Below are 25,703 nucleotides of genomic sequence, written 5' to 3'. Positions count from 1 at the left end.
TAAAAATCAGGAAGAGTGTCTCAAATACAGGAAACAGGCAAAGACTGGAATAAGGAAGGATAAGCTGAAGTATGAGGAAAGGATGGCAGGCTGTGTGAAAACAAATAAACTGTTCTTTGAATATTTTAATAATGAAATATTAGTGAAGGATAGAGTGGGACCCAGAAAGAACAAGCAGGGTAAAAGGATCACTGAAGCAAAGGCACAATGGACTGAATGGCCTCCTTCTGTACTGTAAATTTTCTATGATTCTGTGAAGGTATGAGGAACAAATTGGCACAGGTAGATTGAAAAAATATGTTATAAGATATGATGGTACATAGACAATGGGATAATCTGAAGAACTGATATATATATAGTTTACAGCAACTGTAAGTTCATTCAAGCCACAAAAACAGCATCAGACAATATGACTGACAAATGCCATTAAGCAGTCCAGTATACAAGAATTAAATAAAAAGACCCTAAAAACTTCCATGAAATTGTGGAGTGGAATTTGGAAGATTTTAGAATACAGCAAAGGATAGCCAAGACTGATAAAGAAGAACAGACATTAAATGTAAACTAGCAAAAAAACCATTAACAAAATCTGTAAAACTATTAGTTCTTAAAAAGGAAATGTTTAGCTAAGACAAATTGGAGTCCATTACAGGCAGGATCAGGAGAATTTGTAATGGGAAGAGGAATGACAGCGAAGCTAAATGATTATACTGTTAGCTTTGCATCATTAGTAGGAATAATGCTAGAATCTATTAAGTCTCTGATAAATGGACATTTGGATAATACTGTTCAAGCATAGAGTTGTGAACAGGAAATTGTATTTTATGAAGATGTAACTAACAGAACTGATAAATGGGTACAGGCCAACATAGTACACTTGCATTTCTGGAAAACTTTTGTTTGAAGAGCTCCAAAGAAGATTGCTTGGCAAAAATTAAAGCAAATGTTGTGTACAGAAATGAATTAAGAATTGTTCAACAGGCAGGAGAAATAAATGGGTCATTCTTATGTTTCTGTTACTGTCACAATATCATATCCCCCTAGAGTCCCAAGGGCTTGCAGGATTGCAAATGTGACACCACTGTTTACAAAAAGGGCAAAGGCCAACCCAGGAAGTGACAGACCTGCCAGCGTGACATCAATAGTGGGAAAATCAATGAGGCCATAATACGAGATAAGATAAATACACACACCTAGAGAAAAATAAGTAAATATTCGACAGTCAACACAGCTTTGCCAATGGCAGGTATGTCTGACAGATTGAATAGAGTTCTTTGGCAAGGTGACGCGGGCAATGGATGACTGTAATGCTGTGAATGTTGCATTTTTGGACATTCAGAAAGCATTTGATACGGTGTCACATGGAAAGTTGGTTAGTGAGTTAGAAATGTTTCGGATTTATGGGCCCTTGGAAACATGGATTAAATGTTGGCTAAAAGGAAACAGAGGGTAGGTATAAATGGGCATTTCTGATGAGAAACGAGTTGGAAGACACATTCCCGGGCCATCAATGTTGGGATTCTTGCTTTTCCTGATTTATATAAATGATTTGGAGATGGATGCTGAGGGAAAAATCTCTAAATTGGTAGATGATATTAAACTAGGGAGATTAGTAAATTGTGACATTGCCACAAAGTGACTTCAGAGGGATACTGATACATTGACCAAATGGACAGACACCTGGCAAATGAAAGTCAATGCAGAGAAATATAAGGGTAATGCAAGAAATATGGACAGACAGTACAGGTTCAATGATATAGCCTTTGAGGGGAGTACAGGAGCAGAGGGACCTCAGGGTTCAACTGCATAATTCTCTGAAGGATGCTAGGCAAATGGAAACAGTTGTTAAGAAGGCTTATAGGTTGCTTGCATTTATAAATAAAGGCTTAGAGTATAAAAGCAAGGAAGTGATTCTACACCACTACAAACATTGGTAAGACCACATTTGGAGTATTATGTTCAGTTCTGGGCACCTCATATAAGGAAGGATATCAAAGTCCTGAAGAGAGTACAAAGGAGATTTACTAGAATGATAGCAGGAACGAGGAATATTAGATACAAGGAAAGAATAGAGAAATCGGGCTTATTTTCGTTAGAGTAAGAAGATTAAGAGTTGACCTTAATAACGTATTTATAAAGTTGTTTCCATTAGTTGCTATGTCAGTAACTAGAGGTGACAATTTCAAAATTGTCAGCAAGAGGGCTTCTAAAGATTGATGAGGGCAGAGCAGTAGATGTGATCTATATGGACTTCAGTAAGGCGTTCGACAAGGTTCCCCATGGAAGACTGATTAGCAAGGTTAGATCTCATGGAATACAGGGAGAACTAGCCATTTGGATACAGAACTGGCTCAAAGATAGAAGACAGAGGGTGGTGGTGGAGGGTTGTTTTTCAGAGGCCTGTGACCAGTGGAGTGTCACAAGGATCGGTGCTGGGCCCTCTACTTTTTGTCATTTACATAAATGATTTGGATACGAGCATCAGAAGTACAGTTAGTAAGTTTGCAGATGACACCAAAATTGGAGGTGTAGTGGACAGCAAAGAGGGTTACCTAAGATTACAACAGGATCTGGGCCAGATGGGCCAATGGGCTGAGAAGTGGCAAATGGAGTTTAATTCAGATAAATGCGAGATGCTGCATTTTGGGAAAGCAAATCTTAGCAGGACGTATACTCTTAATGGTAAGGTCCTCGGGAGTGTTGCTGAACAAAGAGACCTTTCAGTGCAGGTTCATAGCTCCTTGAAAGTGGAGTCGCAGGTAGATAGGATAGTGAAGGTGGTGTTTGGTATGCGTTCCTTTATTGGTCAGAGTATTGAGTACAGGAATTGGGAGGTCATGTTGCGGCTGCACAGGACATTGGTTAGGCCACTGTTGGAATATTGCATGCAATTCTGGTCTCCTTCCTATCGGAAAGATGTTGTGAAACTTGAAAGGGTTCAGAAAAGATTTACAAGGATGTTGCCAGGGTTGGAGGATCTGTGCTACAGGGAGAGGCTGAACAGGCTGGGGCTGTTTTCCCTGGAGTGTCGGAGGCTGAGGGGTGGCCTTATAGAGGTTTCCAAAATTATGAGGGGCATGGATAGGATAAATAGACAAAGTCTTTTCCCTATAGTCAGGGAGTCCAGAGAGAGGGCATAGGTTTAGGGTGAGAGGGGAAAGATATAAGAGAGACCGAAGGGGCAACTTTTTCACGCAGAGGATAGTACATGTATAGAATGAGCTACCAGAGGATGTGTGGAGGCTGGTACAATTGCAACATTTAAGAGGCATTTGGATGGGTATATGAACAGGAAGGGTTTGGAGGGACATAGGCCAGGTGCTGGCAGGTGGGACTAGATTGGGTTGGGATATCTGGTCGACATGGACGGGTTGGACCGAAGGGTCTGTTTCCATGCTGTACATCTCTATGACTCTAAGTGAGTTAAGAAGAAACACCTGAACTGGGAGTTGTCAGGATTTGGAATGAGCTGCTTGGGAGAGTGGTGGAGGCTGATTCCATAGAAGATTTCAAAAGAGAGCTGGATGTATATTTGAAAGTGATAAAATTAGAGGGCTATGGAGGTAATGGTGAGAACAAGAGTAGTTCCATAGATGCTGCCAAATGTGTTGCATTTCTCCAGCATTTTCTGTTTATCTTAAACATTCCTTCCAGGTAAAAGATTGATTTACCTCTCTTTTCAATTAATAAAAACGGGCTGAGCCTCCCAGTGTGACAATCTGATCCAGCACCTAAAACATAGATCAAACTCTAGTCTATTATGCAAGGTTATGGTGTCCATGTGCTCAAAGTGCATTCACATTCATTTTCCCTAAGTACATTTTTTCTGTCTCGAATAATTCAGGTCCTATTTTTAGACCTTTTGGTACAAATATTTCATGTTCACAGTTGGGTGGGGGAGGCAGAAGAATGTAGATGCATCAACCCCTACAAAGGAGTAAATGCCTCTGGTGTCATTTAAGAATTTGTGCGCTGACCCTCCTTTGGCAAACCTTGGCAAATTCTCCAGTGTGGTAAAGACCCAGCGTCAAGGCTCCTGGATTACCTCAGAACAACCTGTACTCTACTCAGTCCTCCTTTACAACAGTTATACAGAATATTGATTTCAGTTCATAAGCCTGACCCTGACCTTTCAGCAGCTATTTTAATTCTCCTGGCCAAGCACTGAAACTCAATGTATGCTGACAAAAATTAAGTTCAATGACTTCAGATTACAATTATTTTCTCTAAAGCAAGTGCCAACAATGGTTCTGTCTTTCCTATTCATAATTCCACTAAACTCACTATTTCTTTATGTGTCACTTTACTATCTCCCTGCACCATCATCTCAACTGTCATTTAATGAGTCTTACTCTTCAACCCTTCACCAACATGCCTTCCCCACCACCAACGCCCCCCCATCCATTCCTCCTTCTTGTGCTGGCATTTGCTTGCTTACAAACTGTAAACCTTGAATAATCTAAATATTGAGATTATTAAGCTGAAATATCATTAAGCTGAAATGTGGTTTCTCTCCATTGATGCTGCCTGATATCTTGCTTTTATTTTAGATTTCCAGCATTCATAACATTTGGCCTTTTAAGTACATGGCAAAATTTTGAGCTGTTCTGCATAATACGATTCATAAAACTAATACCTCATCTGATAATGTGAAGCCACTTTCTCTCTATGTTGGAAGTCACTGCCATCTGTTCCTGCTGCACGTGGACCTGCACGGGATGCCATGGTGACCAATCAGCTTCCAAACCTATGACAAATGACAACATTTAGCAGGTGACCTAATAGGTTAAAGCCACCCAGAAAGTTTTGAGTTACTCCATCTCAAACAAAACTTCAGTTTGTCTGGAAATAAAATTCCCTTTTCTTCACTGAGAATATCATTCATATTCCCTCATACAGAGAAAATTAGAAGAGGATTTGATTAAGATGGTCAAAATCAAGGATAATTATTATTATGACAACTGAAGAGAAATTGTTCCCAGTGGCAGATTTGATATTCTGAAGATCAACGATAATGGTAATGTATCACAATGATTTGAAAAGCAATATCCAAAAGGATGGAGTGGAATAGGCTCATTGGTAACTTTCAAAAGGAAATATGATCATTACCTAAATAATAACAATTACAAGGGCACAGGGAAGAGCGAGAAAGTAGAGTCAATGGGGTAGCTTTTTTGGATAGCCAGCAACAACAAACTGGCCTGCGCGATGGCTCAGTATTTAGCTTAGCTGCGTCACAGCACCATGGACCCAGGTTTGATTCCAGCCTCGGGCAATTGTGTTTGAAGTTTGCACATTCGCCCCAGCTCCGTGGGTTTGCTCCAGGTGCTAGTCCAAGGATGTGCAACTTAGGCATATTCGCCATGCTGAATTGCCCACAGTATCCAGGGATGTGTAGGTTAGGAGGATTAGCCATTGGAAATGCAGGGCCATAAATTAGGTTTGGTCTTCAGAGGGTCAGTGTGAACTCAATGGGCCCAATGGCCTGCTTCCAGTCCTGAGGAAGGATAGCCAGACCCAAAACGCTAACTCTGATTTCTCTGCAAAGATGTTACCAGACTGACTGAGCTTTTCCAGTAACTTCTGCTTTTGAAGAGGATTCTATGATTTTGTGCTGCAACATCCACCCACTCACTCACTCCCTGCACACACCCCCGTTATACTTCACAAACCGAACCATCCACATGCAACCGCAATTCAATCACCTCAATATCCCGTCTCCTCAGACCTAAAACTCTTTCCACCAGCCTTCCTCCCTCTCGCTCAGCCCCCACGCTTGTCAGGCGCTATTCCTACCTCACTAACCTCTCCCCCTCCCCGTGATTTCTCCCCCTCCCCCGCGTGATTTGCTTTCTCCCTCCCGTGGATCCTCATCTCGCCGGGTCGATCCTCTTCCTTCTCCCCAGGGTTATCCTCGCCCTCCCTGGGTCGTTCGTTCCCCGCTGTTTACTCTCCCCCTTAATGATTATTCGATCCTTATTTGTGTCCTCCGGTGATGACTTCCCTCGCCCCTCCGTGATTATCGATCCTTACATACCCTCTCGGTGGATTCTCCTCCCCCGCCCGGTAATTGATTACCAGGCCGCCGACACACAACCCGAACCTGCTCCAATCCCGCTCGCGCCGCCAATGAACTGACTCAGCGCGAGCAACCGCTCCCATCATGCACCGCGACACCGCCACTCGCCCGTAAACGCCACGTGACACCGGCACAAGGTTCTGATTGGTGAATCTCACAAGCGCATCAGTTCGGGCGGGAGCTGCGCGAGTGGTGTGTTTTCCCGTGTTCGCTGCGTGCTGTGCCCCTTGGCCGTTAGCTCTGGCGGTGGACCTTGTTGATGTAGTTACCATGACTGGAGTGTAAATCAAATAGCACCTTCCAGCGTACCCTAACATTGTTCATTTAAGCTGGAAGTCAGGAAATCTGGGTGCTTCGTCCTGAAGGAGATTTATGTCAAACTCCCTTCGCAAAGGCTGAGATTCTTCAGCATTTTCTGCTTTTATCGCGGAGTTCAAGAGGTTGCAGGCTGAATTGTCCTGTTCCACCAGTTACCGAAGGCTTCGGCTTTCAAATAAAAACAGAAAGTGACCCGGCCGAGTATTTGCAGCACTTTCTGTTTATAATCTCATCTTCCAAATATATATGATGGTTTTTATTCTATTTCTGTGACACATACTCACCAAAAATGCGATTCTCCCGGGCAACTGTTAAAAGTTGTAAATTTTAATCTCGCGATTACGTGGTAAAGAGTGGAACCAGGCATGGGCAATCCCTTCCAGCCGGTTGACGATGGAGAGGCAGTGGAGAAGGATGACGGGTCAGCTGTGTCAAAGGCTGCATTCAGATTGACAAGAACGGATAAAAAGGTTCTCTTCTTTCGACACACTTCCAATATAAGTATAATTTCAGACTTTAATAAGCGCTGTTTTGGTGGTATGGAAGAGGTAGAAATCTAATTGAACATGCTTGAGCAAGTTGTTAGTGGAAAGATAGATACAAGTTTGGAAAGTGAACAACACATTCAAGGACTTCAAAGAAGAAAATGAAGTTAGGTTAGTAGAGCGTAGTAGATTACAATGGCGCTGCAGCTAAGGGAGTTTTGTTTGAGAGTGGTAAAGATGGTAGATTTTAAGGAAGAAATATGGCACCTTAAGAGAGACAACTGCTAACAACATCAATTACCAGGAGGACCAGGAAAGGAGATCAATGCACATGCTATGAAGCAATGCACCAGTAATGTCATTGATCTTGATATAAAGGAGTGCACAATGAGAAAAGTGAATTTGATAGAAAACTGCACGCATCGAGGATGGTGACCCTGGTTAAAGCAGGATTAAAGTGGTGAATTTGCTATAATATAGCGAGGCAGGGGGCCAGCGAATTTAGTACTTCTGTGCTATAGGAGAGAGGTGAATTGGGTATGAAACAGCGATCGAAGAGAATGGTTTACTTGTCATTAAGTGGCACAAGAGAAGAACGACGAACTTGGTATAATGTAGAGGAGTCAAGATCAGAGTGGTGCTGGAAAAGCACAGCAAATCAGACAGCATCCGAGGAGCAAGAAAATCAGGAACACCTAACCTGCTGTGCTTTTCCAGCACCACTCTAATCTCCAGTATCTACAGTACCCACCTCTTCCTATAATGTAGAGTGTATACAGTAAAGCAGTGAAACCAATAGGAAGCATCTCAAGAAGAGAGTGGTGAGTGCAGTATAAAATAACATATGACGAGATTGATGTATACAATATGCATTCTGGATTACTGGTGATGGAAGAGCACAGCAGTTCAGGCAGCATCCAAGGAGCAATAAAATCGATGGTTCGGGCAAAAGCCCTTCATCAGGAATACAAGCAGAGACCCTGAAGGGTGGAGACATAAGTGAGAGGAGGGTGGGGTGGGGTGAAAGTAGCATAGAGTACAATAGGTGAGTGGGGGAGGGGATGAAGGTGATAGGTCGGGGGAGGGTGGAGTGTATAGATGGAAAAAAAGATGGGCAGGTAGGACAAGTCATGGGGACAGTGCTGAGCTGGAAGTTTGGAACTGGGGTGAGGTGGGGGAAGGGGAAATGAGGAAACTATTGAAGTCCACATTGATGCCCTGGGGTTGAAGTATTCTGAGGCGGAAGATGAGGCGTTCTTCCTCCAGGCGTCTGGTGGTGAGTGAGCGGCGGTGAAGGAGGCCCAGGACCTCCATGTCCTCGGCAGAGTGGGAGGGGGAGTTGAAATGTTGGGCCACAGGGTGGTGTGGTTGATTGGTGCGGGTGTCCCAGAGATGTTCCCTAAAGTGCTCTGCTAGAAGGCGTCCAGTCTCCCCAATGTAGAGGAGACCGCATCGGGAGCAACGGTTACAATAAATTATATTGGTGGATGTGCAGGTAAAACTTTGATGGATGTGGAAGGCTCCTTTAGGGCCTTGGATGGAGGTGTGGGCGCAGGTTTTGCAATTCCTGCGGTGGCAGGGAAAGATGCAATATGCAGCAATGGGAGAGAGGTGAACAGTGGCCTCGGTACGGAGCAGTGAGAACAAAATGACAAATGCGGCATGAAGAAGCAAAAGAGAAGTGGTCAATTCTGTGTGAAGCAGCGCAAGTGGAGAACGGTGAACTCGGTTTAAAACTGCATTTTTGTAATTGGTCGAATTATGAGGATACAGTGGTAAACGCAATACAGAGCAGAGAGGTGAACTCTATGCAGCACAGCTAAAGGAGAGTGGTGAATTCGGTAAAAAACAGTACTTGAGCATTGGTAAAGCAATGACAGTAGAATGAACTCTATGAAGGATTCCGTGTAGAGAGTGGTGAAAGAGGGGGCAGTGCACACGTTATGAAGCAGCGTGAGAAGTGTGGTATAAGGCGGTGCGCGAAATTGGTATAAAGGAGCATGTGAGGAGAGCACTCAACAGTAAAAATCAGCATAAGAGAATAGTTGTGATCTTGTCTTTTTAATATATTCATTCTCAGGATGTGGGTATCCCTGGCTCGCATCCATTGCCCATCCCTAATTGCCCAGAGGTTAGTTCAGAGTCAACTACATTGCTTCGTGTTCTCGAGTCATATGTAGACTACACCAGGCCCAAGTAAGAATGGCAGTTTCCTTTCCTAAAGGATATCAGTCAACCAATTTCTTTTTTGGCAACGGTTTCATGGTCATCATTAGACTTTTAATTCCATATTGTTATTGAATTCAAGTTCTACCATTTGCCATGGTGGGGTTAGAGTGTGGGTCCCCAGAACATTAGCCTGGGTCTCCAGATTAGTAATCTCGCAATAATGCCACTAAAGCAACAAGAGAAGAGGTGTGGAACTCTGTATAAAGCAGTGTGTGAGATGCACCATGAAGTCTGTAAAAAGCAGTGCGAGAGGAAAATGCTGATTTCAATGAAAATGAGCAGTGATGTCAGTATAATGCAGTGCTAGAATAGAGCAATGATGTCAATATGAAATAGCACAAGAGGAGATGGAGAACTCCATATAAGAGCACGAAGAACATTGGGCTGTATGATGTGGCATAAAATGACAGCAGTGAATTTCGTATAAGGCAGCGTGGGAGCCCTGAACTTGGTTTTAAGGAACACATGAGGAGAGCAGTGAACTTGTTATAGAGCAGAAAGAGCAGACTAGTGAAACCAGCAAAAAGCAGTGTGAGAGGAGAACAATAAACTTGGTTTAAAACATGTGAGAAGAGCGATGAACACAGGTATACAGCAGTGGTCCTGTGGTGAACTTGCAAACCAAGGAATGTGGGGAGTACATTAGGCAGTCCTAAAAGAATGCAGTGAATTTGTATACCAAGAAGCATGAAAGGAGACCAATGAACCTAATATAAAGCAGCGTGAGTGGAGAGTGGTGAACTCACTAAAAAGCAATGTGAGAAGAGAGCAGTGAATTCTGTACAAGGCAGGAGACAAGGAGTTTTGAGAAGATTTGTAGCTCAGTTTAAGGTTCTGGATGTAAGTTTGCTCGCGGAGCTGGAAGAAGCTTCTGGCTCAGCGAGCAAACTTGTATCCAGAGCAGGAGACATTTTCAGAGTTTGTGAGAAGATTTGTAGCTCGGGTGCTCGTTGTTGTCGTTCTGTTTGCCGAGCTGGGAATTTGTGTTGCAGACGTTTCGTCCCCTGTCTAGGTGATATCCTCAGTGCTTGGGAGCCTCCTGTGAAGCGCTTCTGTGATCTTTCCTCCGGCATTTGTAGCGGTTTGAATCTGTCGCTTCCGGTTGTCAGTCCCAGCTGTCCGTTGAAGTGGCCGGTATATTGGGTCCAGATCGATGTGCTTATTGATTGAATCTGTGCATGTGAGGAGAGTGGTGAACTTGGTGGCAATAATGAACTCAAAATAAAATAGCAAAAAAGATATTTGGTGAACTTGGTATAAAGCAGCACAAGAAGAGAGTGGTGCACTTTATATATAGTAGCGTGAGAAGAGTGGTGCACTTGGTATAAATCAGCATAAAGGGAGAGCTGTGAGTCATGTATAAGGCAGCGTGTGATCAGAATGGTGAACCTGGTATAAGGCAGAGTAGAGGGAGCCCTGAACTCGACAGAAGGCAGCATGAGAAGAGAGTGGTGAACCTTGATAAAAGGCAGTGCATAATGGGAGCAGTGATTTCAGTATAAAGTAGTGTGATAAATGAGGAATAAAATTCGGTAAAAAGCAGTGTTTGAGGACAGTGGTGATTTCCATGTAGAATAGTGGGTGAGGAGACTGGAGAACTCTGTATAAAGCTGTTAATAATTATTGTAATTGTTTGGCAACATCTTGTGAAAATAAGTAAATCTGCTGGTCAGTATATCAATTGTTACTTGATTTCCTTGTGTACCCTCAAACTGACTCCCATCACCCTCCAGTCTTGAATGAAATCCCTCCCTCATCATCATCAGTACGTCACTTCTGTTGTTTGCTATGTCAACACTTCTTCATTATGCACTTATGTTAATGAAATCACGAAATATTTAGATTTAGATTTAGATTTAGATTAGATTTAGATTACTTACAGTGTGGAAACAGGCCCTTCGGCCCAACAAGTCCACACTGACCCGCCGAAGCGCAACCCACCCATACCCCTACCTTTACCCCTTTAACCTAACACTACGGGCAATTTAGCATGGCCAATTCACCTGACCCGCACATCTTTGGACTGTGGGAGGAAACCGGAGCACCCGGAGGAAACCCACGCAGACACGGGGAGAATGTGCAAACTCCACACAGTCAGTCGCCTGAGTCGGGACAATACTGTCTGTCTTTACACTTCCTACAGTATTTTTATCATTTTATATGTTAAATTTGATTCTAGTCAACCAATCTGGCTTAACCATAATAGTTAATAGAATGGCTCATTATCAATAACCAAAAGTTCCTTTTAACATCAACATCATTTCTATCTCTCTGCTAAACTGCCTTCTAATGTTGTCTCCTCTGCAGACCTTATTCTAAAACTGCAGTGATCTCAGTGTTTATCCATGAATTGTTTAAGATCTTTCAAGACCTATGGGGGTTGGTAAGCTCAGTGGTTGGATGGCTGATTTGCAATACAGTGTGGTGCCCACAGTGTAAGCTCAATTTCCTCACTGGCTCACAGACCTGACTTGAAGAGCTTACTTTCTCAGGATCTCCCCTCATTTGAGGTGTGGCTGCCGTACAGTTAAACTGCCACCAGTCATCCCTCTCTAATAAGACAGTAGCCCTATGACCCAGTAGAACTATAATGACTTTATACTGACAATACTTCTAACCATCAGCTAATCTGTATGTGTGGATCATAGACGGAGGCCTGTGTGATCTCTGCTAATTTTCCTCCCAACTGGTTCAATTTACTGGTTTAGACAATCAGGGACATTCCTTTGGAGAGGGATACAAAGGCTTCTGTAGAGCAACATGAGAGGATAATGATAAACCCGGTATAAACGATTGCATAAGAAAGCTAGTGAACTCTATATAAAATGGCAAGAGAGGTCATTGGTTTACTTGGTATAAAGCACGTTAGAAGAACAATGAACACAGGTGTAGAAGCTGCACAAGTGGATAGCGGTGAACTTGTATAAGGTAGTGTGAGAGGAAAGCAGTGAACTTGGTAAAATATTCTATGAGGACGACAAAGAACTCAATGTGGCAAGTGAGATGATGAACTTTGTATAAATCTGTGTGAGAAAATGACCATAGTATAAGTCAGTAATGAGAGGTACGTGGTGGACTTGGTATAAAGCAGTGCTTGCATTGAAAGATGAACTAGGCAAAAGGTCAGTGGGGGACTCGGTATGAAGAAATGCCCGCGTTGGTATAAGACAGAGCAAGAAGAGGATTGTAAACTTGATATTATGCAATGTCAAAATGTGTGGTGCTGGAAAAGCACAACCAGTCAGGCAGCATCTGAGGAGCAGGAGTGCCGACGTTTTGAGCAGAAGCTCTTCTTCAGCAGTGTGATGCAATTATGCAATGTGGAGAGAGCAGTGAACTCATTATAAAATAGTGTGAAGAGAGCAGTGAAATTGGCTCACAGCAGTGCAAGAGCACGGTGAACTTGGTATAAAGGAGCTTGAGAGAAGAGTGGTGAACCCAGTAAACGCAATGCAACAGGATTATGGTAATTTCAATTAAAAAGCAATGGTAAGGATACCGAGGATCTTTGTGTAAAGCAGTTAATGGCTATTTTAATGATCTAGCATATGTTGAGAGATCAAATCACACCACAATTTGTAAATAAACAAGTGGCCTGTAACTAGCAGCTTAAGAAAGAGCATTCAACTTGGTATAAAAAAGCATGAAGAGAGTGGTGACCTTGGTAAAAAGCAGCACAAGAGGAGAGCAGGTAATTTTGTATAAAACAACCCGAGAGGGGCATGGTGAATGTGGATATACAGCAGCATGATAGGAGAGTGGTGAAACCAGTATGAAACCATGTGCGAGGTAAGCAATGAACTTGGAAGAAAGCAGTTTGAGAGAAGAGTACTTAAAACAGTAATACACCATGTAAAAGGAGAGCAGTGAACTTATTATAAAGTGTGAGAGAGTGAGTGGTGAACCCAATACAAAGCAGCATATGACAGCAGTGAGCTGCATGAGAGGGGGAGAGCAATGAATGTGTATAAAGCAATGCAAGAAAAGAGAGGTGAACCCATATAAATCAGTGCGTGGGAGAATGGTGAAATTGATAGAAAGCAACAGAGAGTGATGAACTTGGTATTGTGTAGTGTGAGAGAAGAGTGGTGAATCAAGAATAGAACAGTGCAAGAGGACAATGGTGAATTTGGTATAAAGCAATGCAAGAAATAAGCAATGAAGATGGGCATACAGCAGCATGAGAGGAGAACGATGAACTGATAAGCAGAACAGAAGAAGAGAGCAGTGAACTTAGTATAAAACAGAACAAGAAGTGACCGGTAAATATGGTTATACAACAATGCAAGAGGAGAGCATAGAAGTCGGTATAAAGTAGCGTGAGAAGAGTGGTGAGCTCTGTGTAAGTAGTGTGAGAGGTGAGTGGGGAACCTATTATTAAGCAGCATGAGAGTAGAGTGGCAAATAGAACAAAGACAATTTACAGCTCAGGAACAGACTCTTCGGCCCTCTATGCCTGAGCTGATCCAAATGTACTGTCTAAACCTGTTGGTCAATTCCTAAGCATCTGTATCCCTCTGCTCCCCACCTATTCATGCATCTGTCCAGACGCATCTTAAATGATTCTACCGTGCCTGCCTCTACCACCTCTGCTGGCAACGCGTTCCAAACGCCCACCACCCTCTGTGTGAAGTACTTGCCACATGTATTCCCCTTAAACTTTCCACCTCTCACCTTGAAAGCGTGACCTCTCGTTATTGAATCTTTCACCCTGGGAAAAAGCTTATCTCTATCCACCCTGTCTATACCCTTCATGAATATGGTTAAAAAGCAGCACAACAGGATAGAGATGAACATGTTATAAATCAGTGTGAGAGGAGACCAGTGAATGTAGTATCAAGTAACATGAGTGCAGACCGGTGATATTTGTACAAAGCTGCATTGGAAGAGAATATTGAATCTGGTATAAAACAATGTAGAAAGTGAGCACGGAACTCTGTCTGAAGCAATGTATGAGGAGAGTGGTGCATCTAGTATAAAGCAGTGCTCAAAGAGAGCAGTGAACTCCATATGAAGCAGTGCAGGGGGAGAGCGACGAACTCTGTAAAAAGCATTGAGTAAAAACAGTGCTGACATCAATGCAAAGCAGTGTGTAAGGAGACCAAGGTACTCAGTATAATGGTCATTGCATTGATCTAGTAGCTCAAATTTTGAGAGATCAAATTCTACCAAAACATTTTGTGAAAATAAGTAAATCTGGTGTACGGTGAGCTATCACAGATCAATTGTGACCTGATTTCCTTGGCTACGTCCAACTTGATTCCCACCACCTTCAAGTCTTGGATGAAATTTCCTCTATACTGTTATCAAAACAGCATGTCAGCTGTCGGCTTGGTCAATTCTTCCTTCATTATGCAGTTGTGTTCATGAAGCATAAGAAGTATAGTTAGTAAGTTTGCAGATTATACCAAAATTGGAGGTCTAGTGGACAGCGAAGAAGGTTACCTCAGATTACAACAGGATCTTGATCAGATGAGCAAATGGGCTGGGAAGTGGCAGATGGAGTTTAATTCAGATAAATTTGAGGTGCTGTGTTTTGGGAGAGCAAATCTTAGCAGGACTTATACACTTAATGGTAAGATCCCAGGGAGTTTTGCTGAACAAACAGACCTTGGAGTGCAGCTTCATAGATCCTTGAAAGTGGAGTCACAGGTAGATAGGATAGTGAAGAAAGCATTTGGCATGCTTTCCTTTATCGGTCAGAGTATTGAGTACAGGAGTTGGGAGGTCATTTTGCGGCCATAGAGGACATTGGTTAGACTACGGTTGGAATATTGCGTGCAATTCTGGTCTCTCCTACCGGAAAGATGTTGTGAAACTTGAAAGGGTTCAGAAAAGATTTACAAGGATGTTGCTAGGGTTGGAGGATTTGAGCTATAAGGAGAGGCTGAACAGGCTTGGGGCTGTTTTCCTTGGAGCGTTGGAGGCTGAGGGGTGACCTTATAGAGGTTTACAAAATTATGAGGGGCATAGATAGGATAAATAGACAAGGTCTTTTCCCTGGGGTGGAGGAGTCCAGAACTAGAGGGCATAGGTTTAGGGTGAGATGGGAAAGATATAAAAGGGACCTAAGGGGCAACTTTTTCACGCAGAGGGTGGTACGTGTATGGAATGAGCTGCCAGAGGAAGTGGTGGAGGTGAATACAATTGCAACATTTAAAAGGCATTTGGATGGGTATATGAATAGGAAGGGTTTGGAGGGATATGGGTGGGGTGCTGGCAGATGGGACTAGATTGGATTGGGATATCTGGTCGGCATGGACGGGTTGGATTGAAGGGTCTATTTCTGTGCTGTACACCTTTATGACTCTAAAATACTAAATACAGCCATCCTTGCAATTCCCACAAATCATTTTGCACTTTATATCTTATGATTGGGGACGCTAGTCAGTTGAGTATGATTGTGTTGTGCACAGTTGGGGATGCTGCCCCTTTTAAGAGGTGACCCAGAGAGGTGGAACTTGAGTCCAGCCAAGAACAAGCTGTGGAAGAATAAGTATCGACAGTAAAGTGTTTCTGTTCAGATTTACAATTTGTCTACCACCTGTATAATGCCTGTTTCCAAAGGAAGAACTGACATAATAGATACAGAAGGTGGGATCTGGCCCATGAGCTGTGTGCAAATACTGTTTTTTGTTTTGTCCCAGAGGCAATGTCAGCTGGACTCTGGAAATGGCTCGGGATTCAGGTAATGTTGAGGTAAACGGTCATGAGGGTTCTCTGGCCGTGGTTGATGCAAGAAAAGTAGGTACACAGCAGGGAGTGGGCCAAGAGCAGTGGTCATGAGGGCATTCGGGCCAACAGAAGTGAATTTATACCCGGGAGCTACTAAAGACTTAGACTGCAGGCGAGGCCAGGGAGGAGCAGTACACTCGCACATATGATGAGGAAGTGGCGACGTGTAAAATGTTCACTGACTGAACTCAGACTGCGAATGGCTACTAGACTTGAATGGTGGGAAAAATTCCTGCTGGCAGGAAAACAAGATGACAGGCCACTTTGGAACCATGAGTCAATTTGAAGTGTCAGAAAATTGGACTTTATACAGAGAATGCTTTAATTCATTCTTAAAGGCAAACAAAATGGCTGAGGATACCATGATGCAGGTTTTCTTTAGTATCATCTGGAGTAAGACAGTTGCGATTTTAAGGAGTCTGGTGCAATCAGCAAAACCTGTGGAGAAGTCATTCCAAGAGCTATGTGATATTTTAGGAAATTATACGCATGGGCAATAAATAGCCAGTCTAAAAAAGGATTAGGAACTGGTGCAAGTGTTTGGTGGGCCAAAGAGCCTGTTCCTGTGCTATATTCTCTTGTATATTATATTATATTATATTTTTCACTCAAGTCGTTGATAATCTAGGAACATTTCTGTTTTTACAAATGGGTACAGCACGAAGGAGAGTCCATTGCTCAATTCGTGGCCACCTTAAAGAGGTTAGCAGTACATTGCAAATTTGGAGATTTCCTCCAAAATGCCTTGTGGGACCATTTGTGGCCTTTGACACAAACCCATCCAATGGAAGCTGCTAACTATGAAAGACCTGGATTTCAAGGCAACTTCCAAAATTGTTACCTCAACAGAGTTGGCCACTAGTGAAGCAACCCAGTTGGCTGATGACATCTGCGTGCATCAAGTAGTGGAAACTCAGCAGAGTGGAGTACCAACTGTGGAATGCAATCAATATAGCAGAGTGGCCACAAGATGTCAACAGGTTGGAGTCAAGAAGCCCACTGCGAATGGAATATATTGCCTGAAATTGCCAGATACAACTAAAATAAGGGAAGGAGAGTCAGAAATAAACAACCTTGAAGACAAGGCATAAGGTACATTCTGCCAGCCGGACAGTAGACAGGGAGTTAGCTGAGTTTGAGGAAGTAGTAGAAGGCCCAGAGTCAGCAGAATTTCTGTGAAACATACTGTCGGTATGAGGTGAAACTGATTGATTCTTTCTGGGTTCTTCCAAAAGTAAAGGAGAAAACATTAAGTGGAAGTAGGTACTGGTGCAGTGGTGTCGCTGTATTCCCAAATCAGTCCATCAGGAGAAGTTGAGAGCACTACCATTGAAGCCTGCCAAGATTATATCATGGTTATACATGGAACGAGTGGTGCCACTGGAGGACTATGTAGTGGTGAAAGTACAGTTAAGGGACCAGTGTGCAGAACTGCCATTTTACACAGTAAAAGGCAAATACCCTGCATTATCCGGATGCTCCTAGATACAAAATTTAAGATTGAACTGGGCATAGTTAATAGACTGGCGGATTCAAACATAAGTTTACAAGAGATAGGATCATATAGCATGGAAATAGACTCTTCAGTCCAACCAGTCCATGATGAACATAATCCAAAGCTAACTAGTTCAACCTGCCTGCTACTGGCCCAAATCTTTCCTATTCATGTACTTATCCAATTTTTAAAAAAATATTGTAATTGTACCCACATCCACTACTTCCTCAGGTAGTTCATTCCACGTGTGAACTACCCTCTGTGTAAAATAAAAGCCCCTTGTGACTTTTTAAGAATTCTCTCCTCTCACCTTAAAAATGTGTCCCTATGTCTTAAAATCCTCCATTCTTGGGAAAAGACAAGTACCATTAACTCTATCTATACCCCTCATGATTTTATAAACTTCTATCAGGTCGCCTCTCAACCTCTCATGCTCCAGAGAAAAAGTCCCAGCCTCTCCAGCCTTTCTTTATAACTCAAACCTTCCATACCCAACAACATCCTGGTAAATCTCTTTTGAACCCTCTTCAGCTTAATGATATGCTTCTTATAACAGGGTGACCAGGAGTGGACACTATTCCAGAAAAGGCCTCACCAACATCCTGTACAACCTCAACATTAACCCAGACCTGAGTGTGGATTAATGTCCCTGTCCACTCATAGAAGGTCTATTCAATGACTGACTGGATAAGAATTTTTTTTAAAATCTGTTGCAGGCCTACTTACAGATGGAGGTCATGAAGGAATCTCAACCACCACTGACGATAGTGATACACAGGGAACGTTTCTGCTACAAGTGACCTTTTAGCATCACGTCAGTGCTGTCTCTGTTCTAGAGGGCAGTAGATTAAATATTAAGTGGGTTGCTAAGAGTCATGTTATTTGAACAATAGTTTGACTACTGGATCCTCCAAGGGGAGCATTTCAAAAATTTAGAAGGACACCTAAAAAGATTTCAGGAGCACAGCCTTCAAGTGAAAGAAGAGAAATGTGAGTTTTTTAAAGACTCTGTAGAGTATTTGGGCCGTGTAATTGATGGCAAAAGACGAAACAAGGCATCCAAGAAGATGGAGCTTATCATGAAGGCTCTTAGACCAGACAATGTATCTCAACTGAGATCAGTCTTGGGATTTGTAAGTTACTTTGGCGAGTTCATGTCTGATCTGGCAATAATGCTAAAGGCCTTGCATTGGTTACTGGGAAAAAGGCAGCCATGGAATTAGACTCAGGAATGTGAGGTAGCTTACTAGGAGGTGAAGCAAGCCTTGAAAAGTTTGTAAGTGTTAACACATTTTGACCTACAGTTAGCGTGCGATGCCTTGCCTTATGGAATTGGCATTGTACTGTCAGACATCTTACCAAATGGAGAGGAAAGGCCCGTCACATTCACATCGAAGTCACTAATGAAGATGAAGAATTGTGCTCAAGTTGATAAAGAAGGATTGAGCATTGTTTTCGGCATTTGAGAAGTTCACCCATTTCCTTTGTGGCAGGCACTTCACACTATTGACCGAGCACAGACCTCTAACCTACATCTTTGGTATGGTGCAAATGAAGGAGATAGTCAGGAGCTATTTTTGGTGACTAAATGTGGACTTTTAGATTGAGGAAAAGTGGGATCGTGTGAATCTTGCACATTAATAAGAAAGGTGCTGTTATTATCGCTCTTTCACCCATGGAAATAGCCGTAAATACTGTGGCAGTGAATTATTAGATTACTTCCAGTGTGGAAACAGGCCCTTCGGCCCAACAAGTCCACACTGCCCCGCCGAAGGGCAACCCACCCATATCCCTACATCTACCCCTTACCTAACACTACGGGCAATTTAGCATAGCCAATTCACCTAACCTGCACATCTTTGGACTGTGGGAGGAAACCGGAGCACCCGGAGGAAACCCACGCAGACACGGGGAGAATGTGCAAACTCCACACAGTCAGTCGCCTGAGGCGGGAATTGAACCCGGGTCTCTGGCGCTGTGAGGCAGCAGTGCTAACCACAGTGCCACTGTGCCGCCCATTGATTTCATTGATTTCTCAGGACCAGTGGAGGGACAGCTGCTGCTAGTGGTCGTGGATCCCTATTCCAAGTGACCCAAGGTGGTGGTGATAAAGTTGGTATCAGTGCAAGTGACAATAGGAAGACACAATGAAATATTTACCAGATGGAGGAACCCCGAACAAGTTTTGAGTGACAATGGTCTTCAGTTTGTGACACAAGAGTTCGAGGAATATCTTGAAAATCATGGAGTCAGCTGTGCGATTCATTCCGTATCACCCTGGACAAATGGCCAGGCAGAAAGATTTGTACAAACCTTAAAGGCTACACAATGGGAGGGATCATTAGGACAATGAATTAAGAAGTTCCTAAGGATGTATAGGAATATGCCACATGCGATGATGCAGTGTTTGCCAGCATCCTTAATGTTCAACCACCAGCTGAGAACCACGTTTGGCTTACTATAGCCAGAAGTGCTGATTGAACAAAATCAAGAAGGACAGGTGACTAGAATGGCAAGAACCTGAAAGCCGAGAGTATTCCAAAGTGGAGAGACCTTGTTGGCCCAGAATTATATGTCTGCGGAAAATGCATCCCAGTGCTGATGGTGGCTAAAACAGAACCATTGTCATAGATGGTACAGACTCAGGATGAACTGTTCTGGAGGAGAAACGTGGACAAGCTGGTCACCACACCTCATCCAATGGGGTAAGTCCCTCAGAATGCCAAGCTGGTCCAGACTGAACCAAGGGTATCAATTGAGTCATGTGTTTCCAAGGGTTGTTCAGACTAGGGAGGAAACAAGATGTGGAGGAGGTGGTGTTGGACTGGCGTGGACATGGTCAGAAGTTACACAACATCAGGTTACAGTCCAACAGGTTTATTTGAAATTACAATCTTTTGGAGCACTTACCCTTTATCGACTAAAGTCAACCAGGGAGGAGATAACAGCAGTGTTACAGGACAACAACAGCTAATTAGAGAGGGTCATATCTGCAGTTTCCGGAAACCCAGGAGACAGCACTAGGAAAGGTTCCTGAGATGAGAAAACAGTCTTCTCGGAATCACCACTCCCTTGAGACACTAATCATTTCAATGTAGTCTATGGATGGAACATCTTGTGTAAGGAGGAAAGCAGTTCTTCCAGTGTTGCCATGCTTTTGTAATTATTCCCAATTATGTACATATATTGACTAAAATGCTTGTATAATCTTGATAATCGTTGAATGTTTATTTATTAATGGGCATGATTTGGAGATGCCGGTGTTGGACTGGGGTGTACAAAGATAAAAAGCATACAACACCAGGTTATAGTCCAACAGGTTTAATTGGAAGCACACTAGCTTTCGGAGTGCCGCTCTGAAAGCTAGTGTGCTTCCAATTAAATCTGTTGGACTATAAACTGGTGCTGTGTGATTTTTAACTTTATTAATGGGAGTTTTAACATCAAGAAAGGGAGTTGTTATGGATGCATTTGGGGGTGTTGCTGCTTTAAGAGAACTAGTCAGGTGACTGATAGGGGTGGAGCTTGGTCCAGCCGAGGAATGGCTGTAGAGGTGGGCGCATCACAATAAAGTGTTTCTGTTATATTTACGATTTGTCTTTTTTAGTGCATAATCCCTGGTTCCAAAGGAAGCACCAACATAACAAATTGGCTATGTCACCCACTGCCAATCTGGCTTAACAATATTAGTTATTACTACTTGTCGTTATTATGAGTATTTTCCATGGCCAATTGCTCCCCTTAGCATGAACATTCTTTTCTCAATGATAGACTGCCTTCTAATGTACTCTACATCTGCAGATCTTACTCTAAAACCAGTGTGAGAAGCTCCTGTATTTTGCTCCGAGTGTGATCATCCATGCAACTGTTTAAGACCTTTCCGATCCTGTAGGAATTGGTTATGTCAGTTGATGGAATGGCTAATATGTAATGTGGGGTGGGGTTCAATTTCTGCACCACATGGAAGACCTGACTTGAAGGACTTTGTTTTCTAACCTCAATCACCTAAAGCGTGTTCCACCACCAGGTGTCTCTCTCTCTCTCTCTTTTTAGTGAAAACTGCCCTAGTAGAATTATGGTGACTCATATTAGTTCTGACCACTAGTTATTCTGCATGTATGTATGACAGATGGGCAGCCTCTGCATTTTCAGCTAATTTTCCTCCCAAGTGGTTCCTTCTAGTACAAAAACAGGAGTTGCTTGCAAAACTCAGCAGGTTCAGTAGTCTCTGATAGAAGAAGGCAGAGTTAATGCTTCAAGTCCAGTGACTCTTCATCAGAATTAGTAGCAGCTAGGAAAAAACTGATATTTATGCTGAAGATGAGTTTTGGGGGTGTCGGGAAGAAGAGGTGGTTGATGGGTAGAAAAGGAGCCCAGAAAGAGCAAGATCTGAAAGAAGTAGGTAAATGAGAGAATAGCAGATCAGGACAGAAGAAAAGCTGAATAAAGTGATAACGAGATCTGAGAGTACTAGAATTTGTGCTGAAAGCGAACCATGTAATGTGATAACAGTAGTGATTGAAACAGGGTTGGCTGTGGGAAAGGTAACCCATGTTGTAACAGGACATTCCTATTGGTGGTTTCGACAATCAGCAGATAGTCCCTCAGAGGGGTAGAAAAGCTTCTCTCAAAGAAAAATGCAAGGGGACAGCGGTGAACCCAGTACAAAATAGTGCATGAAGACAATATTGAACTCTATACAAAGTGACAAGAGAAATGACCAGTTAACATGGTATAAATCGGCACAATAAGGGAGCAGTGAGCCGGTTATACAACAACATGACAGGAGGATGGTGAATCCAGTATAATGCCAATTTGAAGACAGCTGTGAATTTAGTGTAAAGTAGCACTAGTTGAGAGTGATGAACCCAATATAAAGCAGTGCAAGAAGAGAGCATTGAACTTGCTATAAAACAGTGCAAGAGGACAGCGGTGAACTTGATGTAAAGCAGTGTGAAAGGATAGCATTGAATTCACTATAAAGCAGGGCAAGAGGACTACGGTGAACTCAGTTTTACAGCAGCGTTAGAGGAGAATGGTGAACTTGCTATGAAGTAGGGTGAGGATATAAAACAGCATGAAGGGAACAGTGAACATGGTTCAAAGAAACACAAAAAAAAGTGGTGAATTTAAAATATGCAAAGGTGAATGATAAACCTACATACAAGCAGCATGACAGATCAATGAACCTGTATAAAACAGCACGAGAAGAGAGTGATGAACTTGGTACAAAGCCACACAGGAGGAGAGAGGTGAATTTGGTCTGAAGCAGCACAAGAGAACCGCAATGAACCAAGGTATCAAGAAGCAAATGAGAGTAGTGAATCTAGTATAAAGCCACAGGAGAAGAGAGCGCTGAACTTGGTATAAAGCAAAATGAAAAGAGAGTGGTGAATTCAGTATAAAGCAGTGCATAAAGTGAACAGTGGACTTCCAGTCATAGATTCATAGAGATATACAGCATGGAAACAGACCCTTCAGTCCAACTTATCCATGCCATCCAGATATCCTAACCTAATCTAGTCCCATTTGCCAGCACTTGGCCCTTAAACCCTTCTAAACTCTTCCTATTCATATACTCATCCAGATGTGTTTTAAATACTGTAATTGTACCAGCCTCCACACTTACTCTGACAGGTCCTTCCATGCATGCACCACCTGCATGGAAAAAGTTGCCCCTTAGGTCCCTTTTATATCTTTCCCTTCTCACCCTGAACCTATGCCTTCTAGTTCTGGACTCCCCCACTCCAGGGAAAAGACCTTGTCTGTCTATTGTATCCATGCCCCTCATGATTTTATAAACCTCTATAAGATCACACTTCAGTCTCCGACTCTCCAGGGAAAACAGCTTCAGCCTCTTCCAATAGCTCAAATCCTCCAACCCTGGCAACATCCTTGTAAATCTATTCTGAATCCTTTCAAGTTTCACAACATCCTTCTGATAGGAAGGTGACCAGAATTGCACATAATATTCCAAAAATAGACTAACCAATGTCCTGTACAGCTGCAATACGACCTCCCAACTCCTATACTTAATGCTCTGGTCAATAAACGAAAGCATACCAAATGCCTCCTTCACTATCCTATCTATCTGCAACTCTACTTTCAAGGAACTATGAACCTGCACTCTAAGATCTCTGTTCAGCAACACTCCCTAGGAGCTTACCACTAAGTGTACAAGTCCTGCTCTGATTTGCTTTTCCAAAATACATCTAAATTAAACGCTATCTGCCACTCCCCAGCCCATTGGCCCACTTGATTAAGATGCAGTTGTACTCTGAGGTAGCCTTCTTCGCTGTCCACTGCATCTTCAATTTTGGTGTCATCTGCCAACTTACAAACTAGACCTTCTAGGTTCACATTCAAATCATTTATATAAATGACAAAAAGCAGTGGACCCAGCACCAATCCTTGTGGTACACCAGGCCTCCAGTCTGAAAAGCAACCCTCTGCCACCACCCTCTGTCTTCTATCTTCGAGCCAGTTCTGTATCCAAATGGCTTGTTCTCCCTGTATTCCATGAGATTTAACTTTGCTAAGCAGTCTCCCATGAGAAACTTTGTCGAACGCCTTACTGAAGTCTATTATGCCCGAAACGTCGATTCTCCTGTTCCTTGGATGCTGCCTGACCTGCTGCGCTTTTCCAGCAACACATTTTCAGCTCTATATAGATCACGTCTACTGATCTGCCTTCATCAATCCTCTTTGTTGAACTTGGTAGGAAGCAGTGTGTGAAGAGAGTGGCGAACTTGGTATGAAGAAGTGCATGAGGTGAGAGTGAATTCAGTATGAAGCAGTTTGTGAAGAGAGAGGTGAACTCAGTAAAAAGCAGACTGAAAGGATAATGCTGATTTTGATATAAAACAGTGTGTGAGGAAACTCCGTATAAAGCAGTTAATGGTTATAGTAATGATCTAGCAACACATATTTTGAGAGATCAAATCCCACTACAACATTTTGTAAAAATAAATAAATCTGTTGATCAGTAGACTGTTGTAGATCAGTAGACTAGATCAATTGTGACTTGATTCCCATGCCTACCTCCACCCTGACTCCGATCATCCTGTAGAATGAAATTCCTCCCCTACTGAGATCAGAAGAGTGAGTCTGCTGTTGGCCTGGTCAAGTCTTCCTTCTTTATGTAGTGTTCATGAAATTACCAAATATTGTCCATCACTGCAGTTCCTAGAGCACATTTTTCATTTGATATGTTCTCATTGGATACTCTAGTCATTTAAACATGATTGGTCATCTACTGCCAATGTGGCTGAACTATATTAATTATTATTATGGTTTATTTTCCACAGCCAACTGCACCCCTTAACAAAAACATCATTCTTTTCTCCATAACAGACTGCCTTCTAATGTCCTCTCCCTCTGCAGATCTTACTGTAAAGCAAGTTTGCAAAGCCCAGGTGTTTTGATCTGATTCTGATCATTTATGCAACTGTTAAAGATCTTTCAGGCCTTATAGGGGTCAGTATGTCAGTGGATGGAATGGCTGATTTGTAATGCAGGGTGTCTGTTAGTTTAATTCCTGCACTGACTAACGGACCTGATTTGAAGGACCTCTTTTTTCAATCTCTCCACTCACTTAAAACATCGTGACCCTCCAGTTCAGCCACCACCAAGCATCTTTCTCTAAGCGAGCAGCCCTATGTTCTGATACTACTATGGTAAGTCACAATAGCTCTGATCACTAGTTATTCTGCATGTGTATGATAAATAAGCAGACTCACTTTTCAGCTAATTTTCGTCCTGACCAATTTCGTCTGATGATTTGTACATTCAGTGGATAGTCCCTTACAGAGAATGGTAGGAAGGCTTCTCTCGAGAACAACATGAGAGGATAGTGGTGAGCCTGCTAGAAAGCAGTGCATGAAGACAATAGTGAATTTGATATAAATTGGCAAGAGAGTGACCAGTAAATATGGTATAAATCAATACGACGAGCACAGTGAACTTGGTGTAAAGCAACAAGTGGAAAGAGAGTGACGAACTCTGGTATACAGAAACGCAAGATTAGAGCAGTGAACCTAATGTAACAGATGAAGAAAATGGTGAATTTGGTATAAAGCTGTCTCAGAGGAAAGCAGTGAGCTTACGTGAACTTAAAGAACCGGGAGAAGAGGGCATTAAACTCGATTCTGGATTAGTGGTGCTGGAAGAGCACAGCAGTTCAGGCAGCATCCGAGGAGCAGTAAAATCGATGTTTCGGGCAAAAGCCCTTCGGGAATAAAGGCAGAGAGTCTGAAGGGTGGAGATGTAAGCTAGAGGAAGGTGGGGTGGGGAGAAAGTAGCATAGAGTACAATAGGTGAGTGGGGGAGGGGATGAAGGTGATAGGTCAGGGAGGAGGGTGGA

At 42.8% G+C, this 25,703-nt stretch overlaps 1 protein-coding gene across 3 annotated transcripts in view; it reads right to left on the bottom strand.

The window, feature by feature from the left end:
* Positions 1 to 25,703, bottom strand: part of jagn1a (jagunal homolog 1a) — a 45,792-nt gene that overhangs the window by 5,385 nt on the left and 14,704 nt on the right. Inside the window, exons 1-2 of one of the 3 annotated variants that reach the window (XM_043701139.2) lie at positions 6,038 to 6,160; positions 4,637 to 4,747 (exon numbers count right to left, since the gene is read on the bottom strand). In XM_043701139.2, the coding sequence (XP_043557074.2) occupies positions 4,637 to 4,725 (89 nt within the window). In that variant the 5' untranslated portion in view covers positions 4,726 to 4,747; positions 6,038 to 6,160. Of the gene's footprint in view, positions 1 to 3,671; positions 3,732 to 4,636; positions 4,748 to 6,037; positions 6,161 to 25,703 lie in introns of those variants that run through there. The other 2 variants (XM_043701140.2, XM_087992630.1) reach the window with 2 other exon arrangements.

This window comes from Chiloscyllium plagiosum, unplaced genomic scaffold, assembly GCF_037043375.1.
Source record: "Chiloscyllium plagiosum isolate Xiang-an unplaced genomic scaffold, Cpla_swu_hap1 HiC_scaffold_12, whole genome shotgun sequence".
Lineage (NCBI taxonomy): Eukaryota > Metazoa > Chordata > Chondrichthyes > Orectolobiformes > Hemiscylliidae > Chiloscyllium > Chiloscyllium plagiosum.
This window is presented reverse-complemented; position numbering and strand designations above follow the sequence as displayed.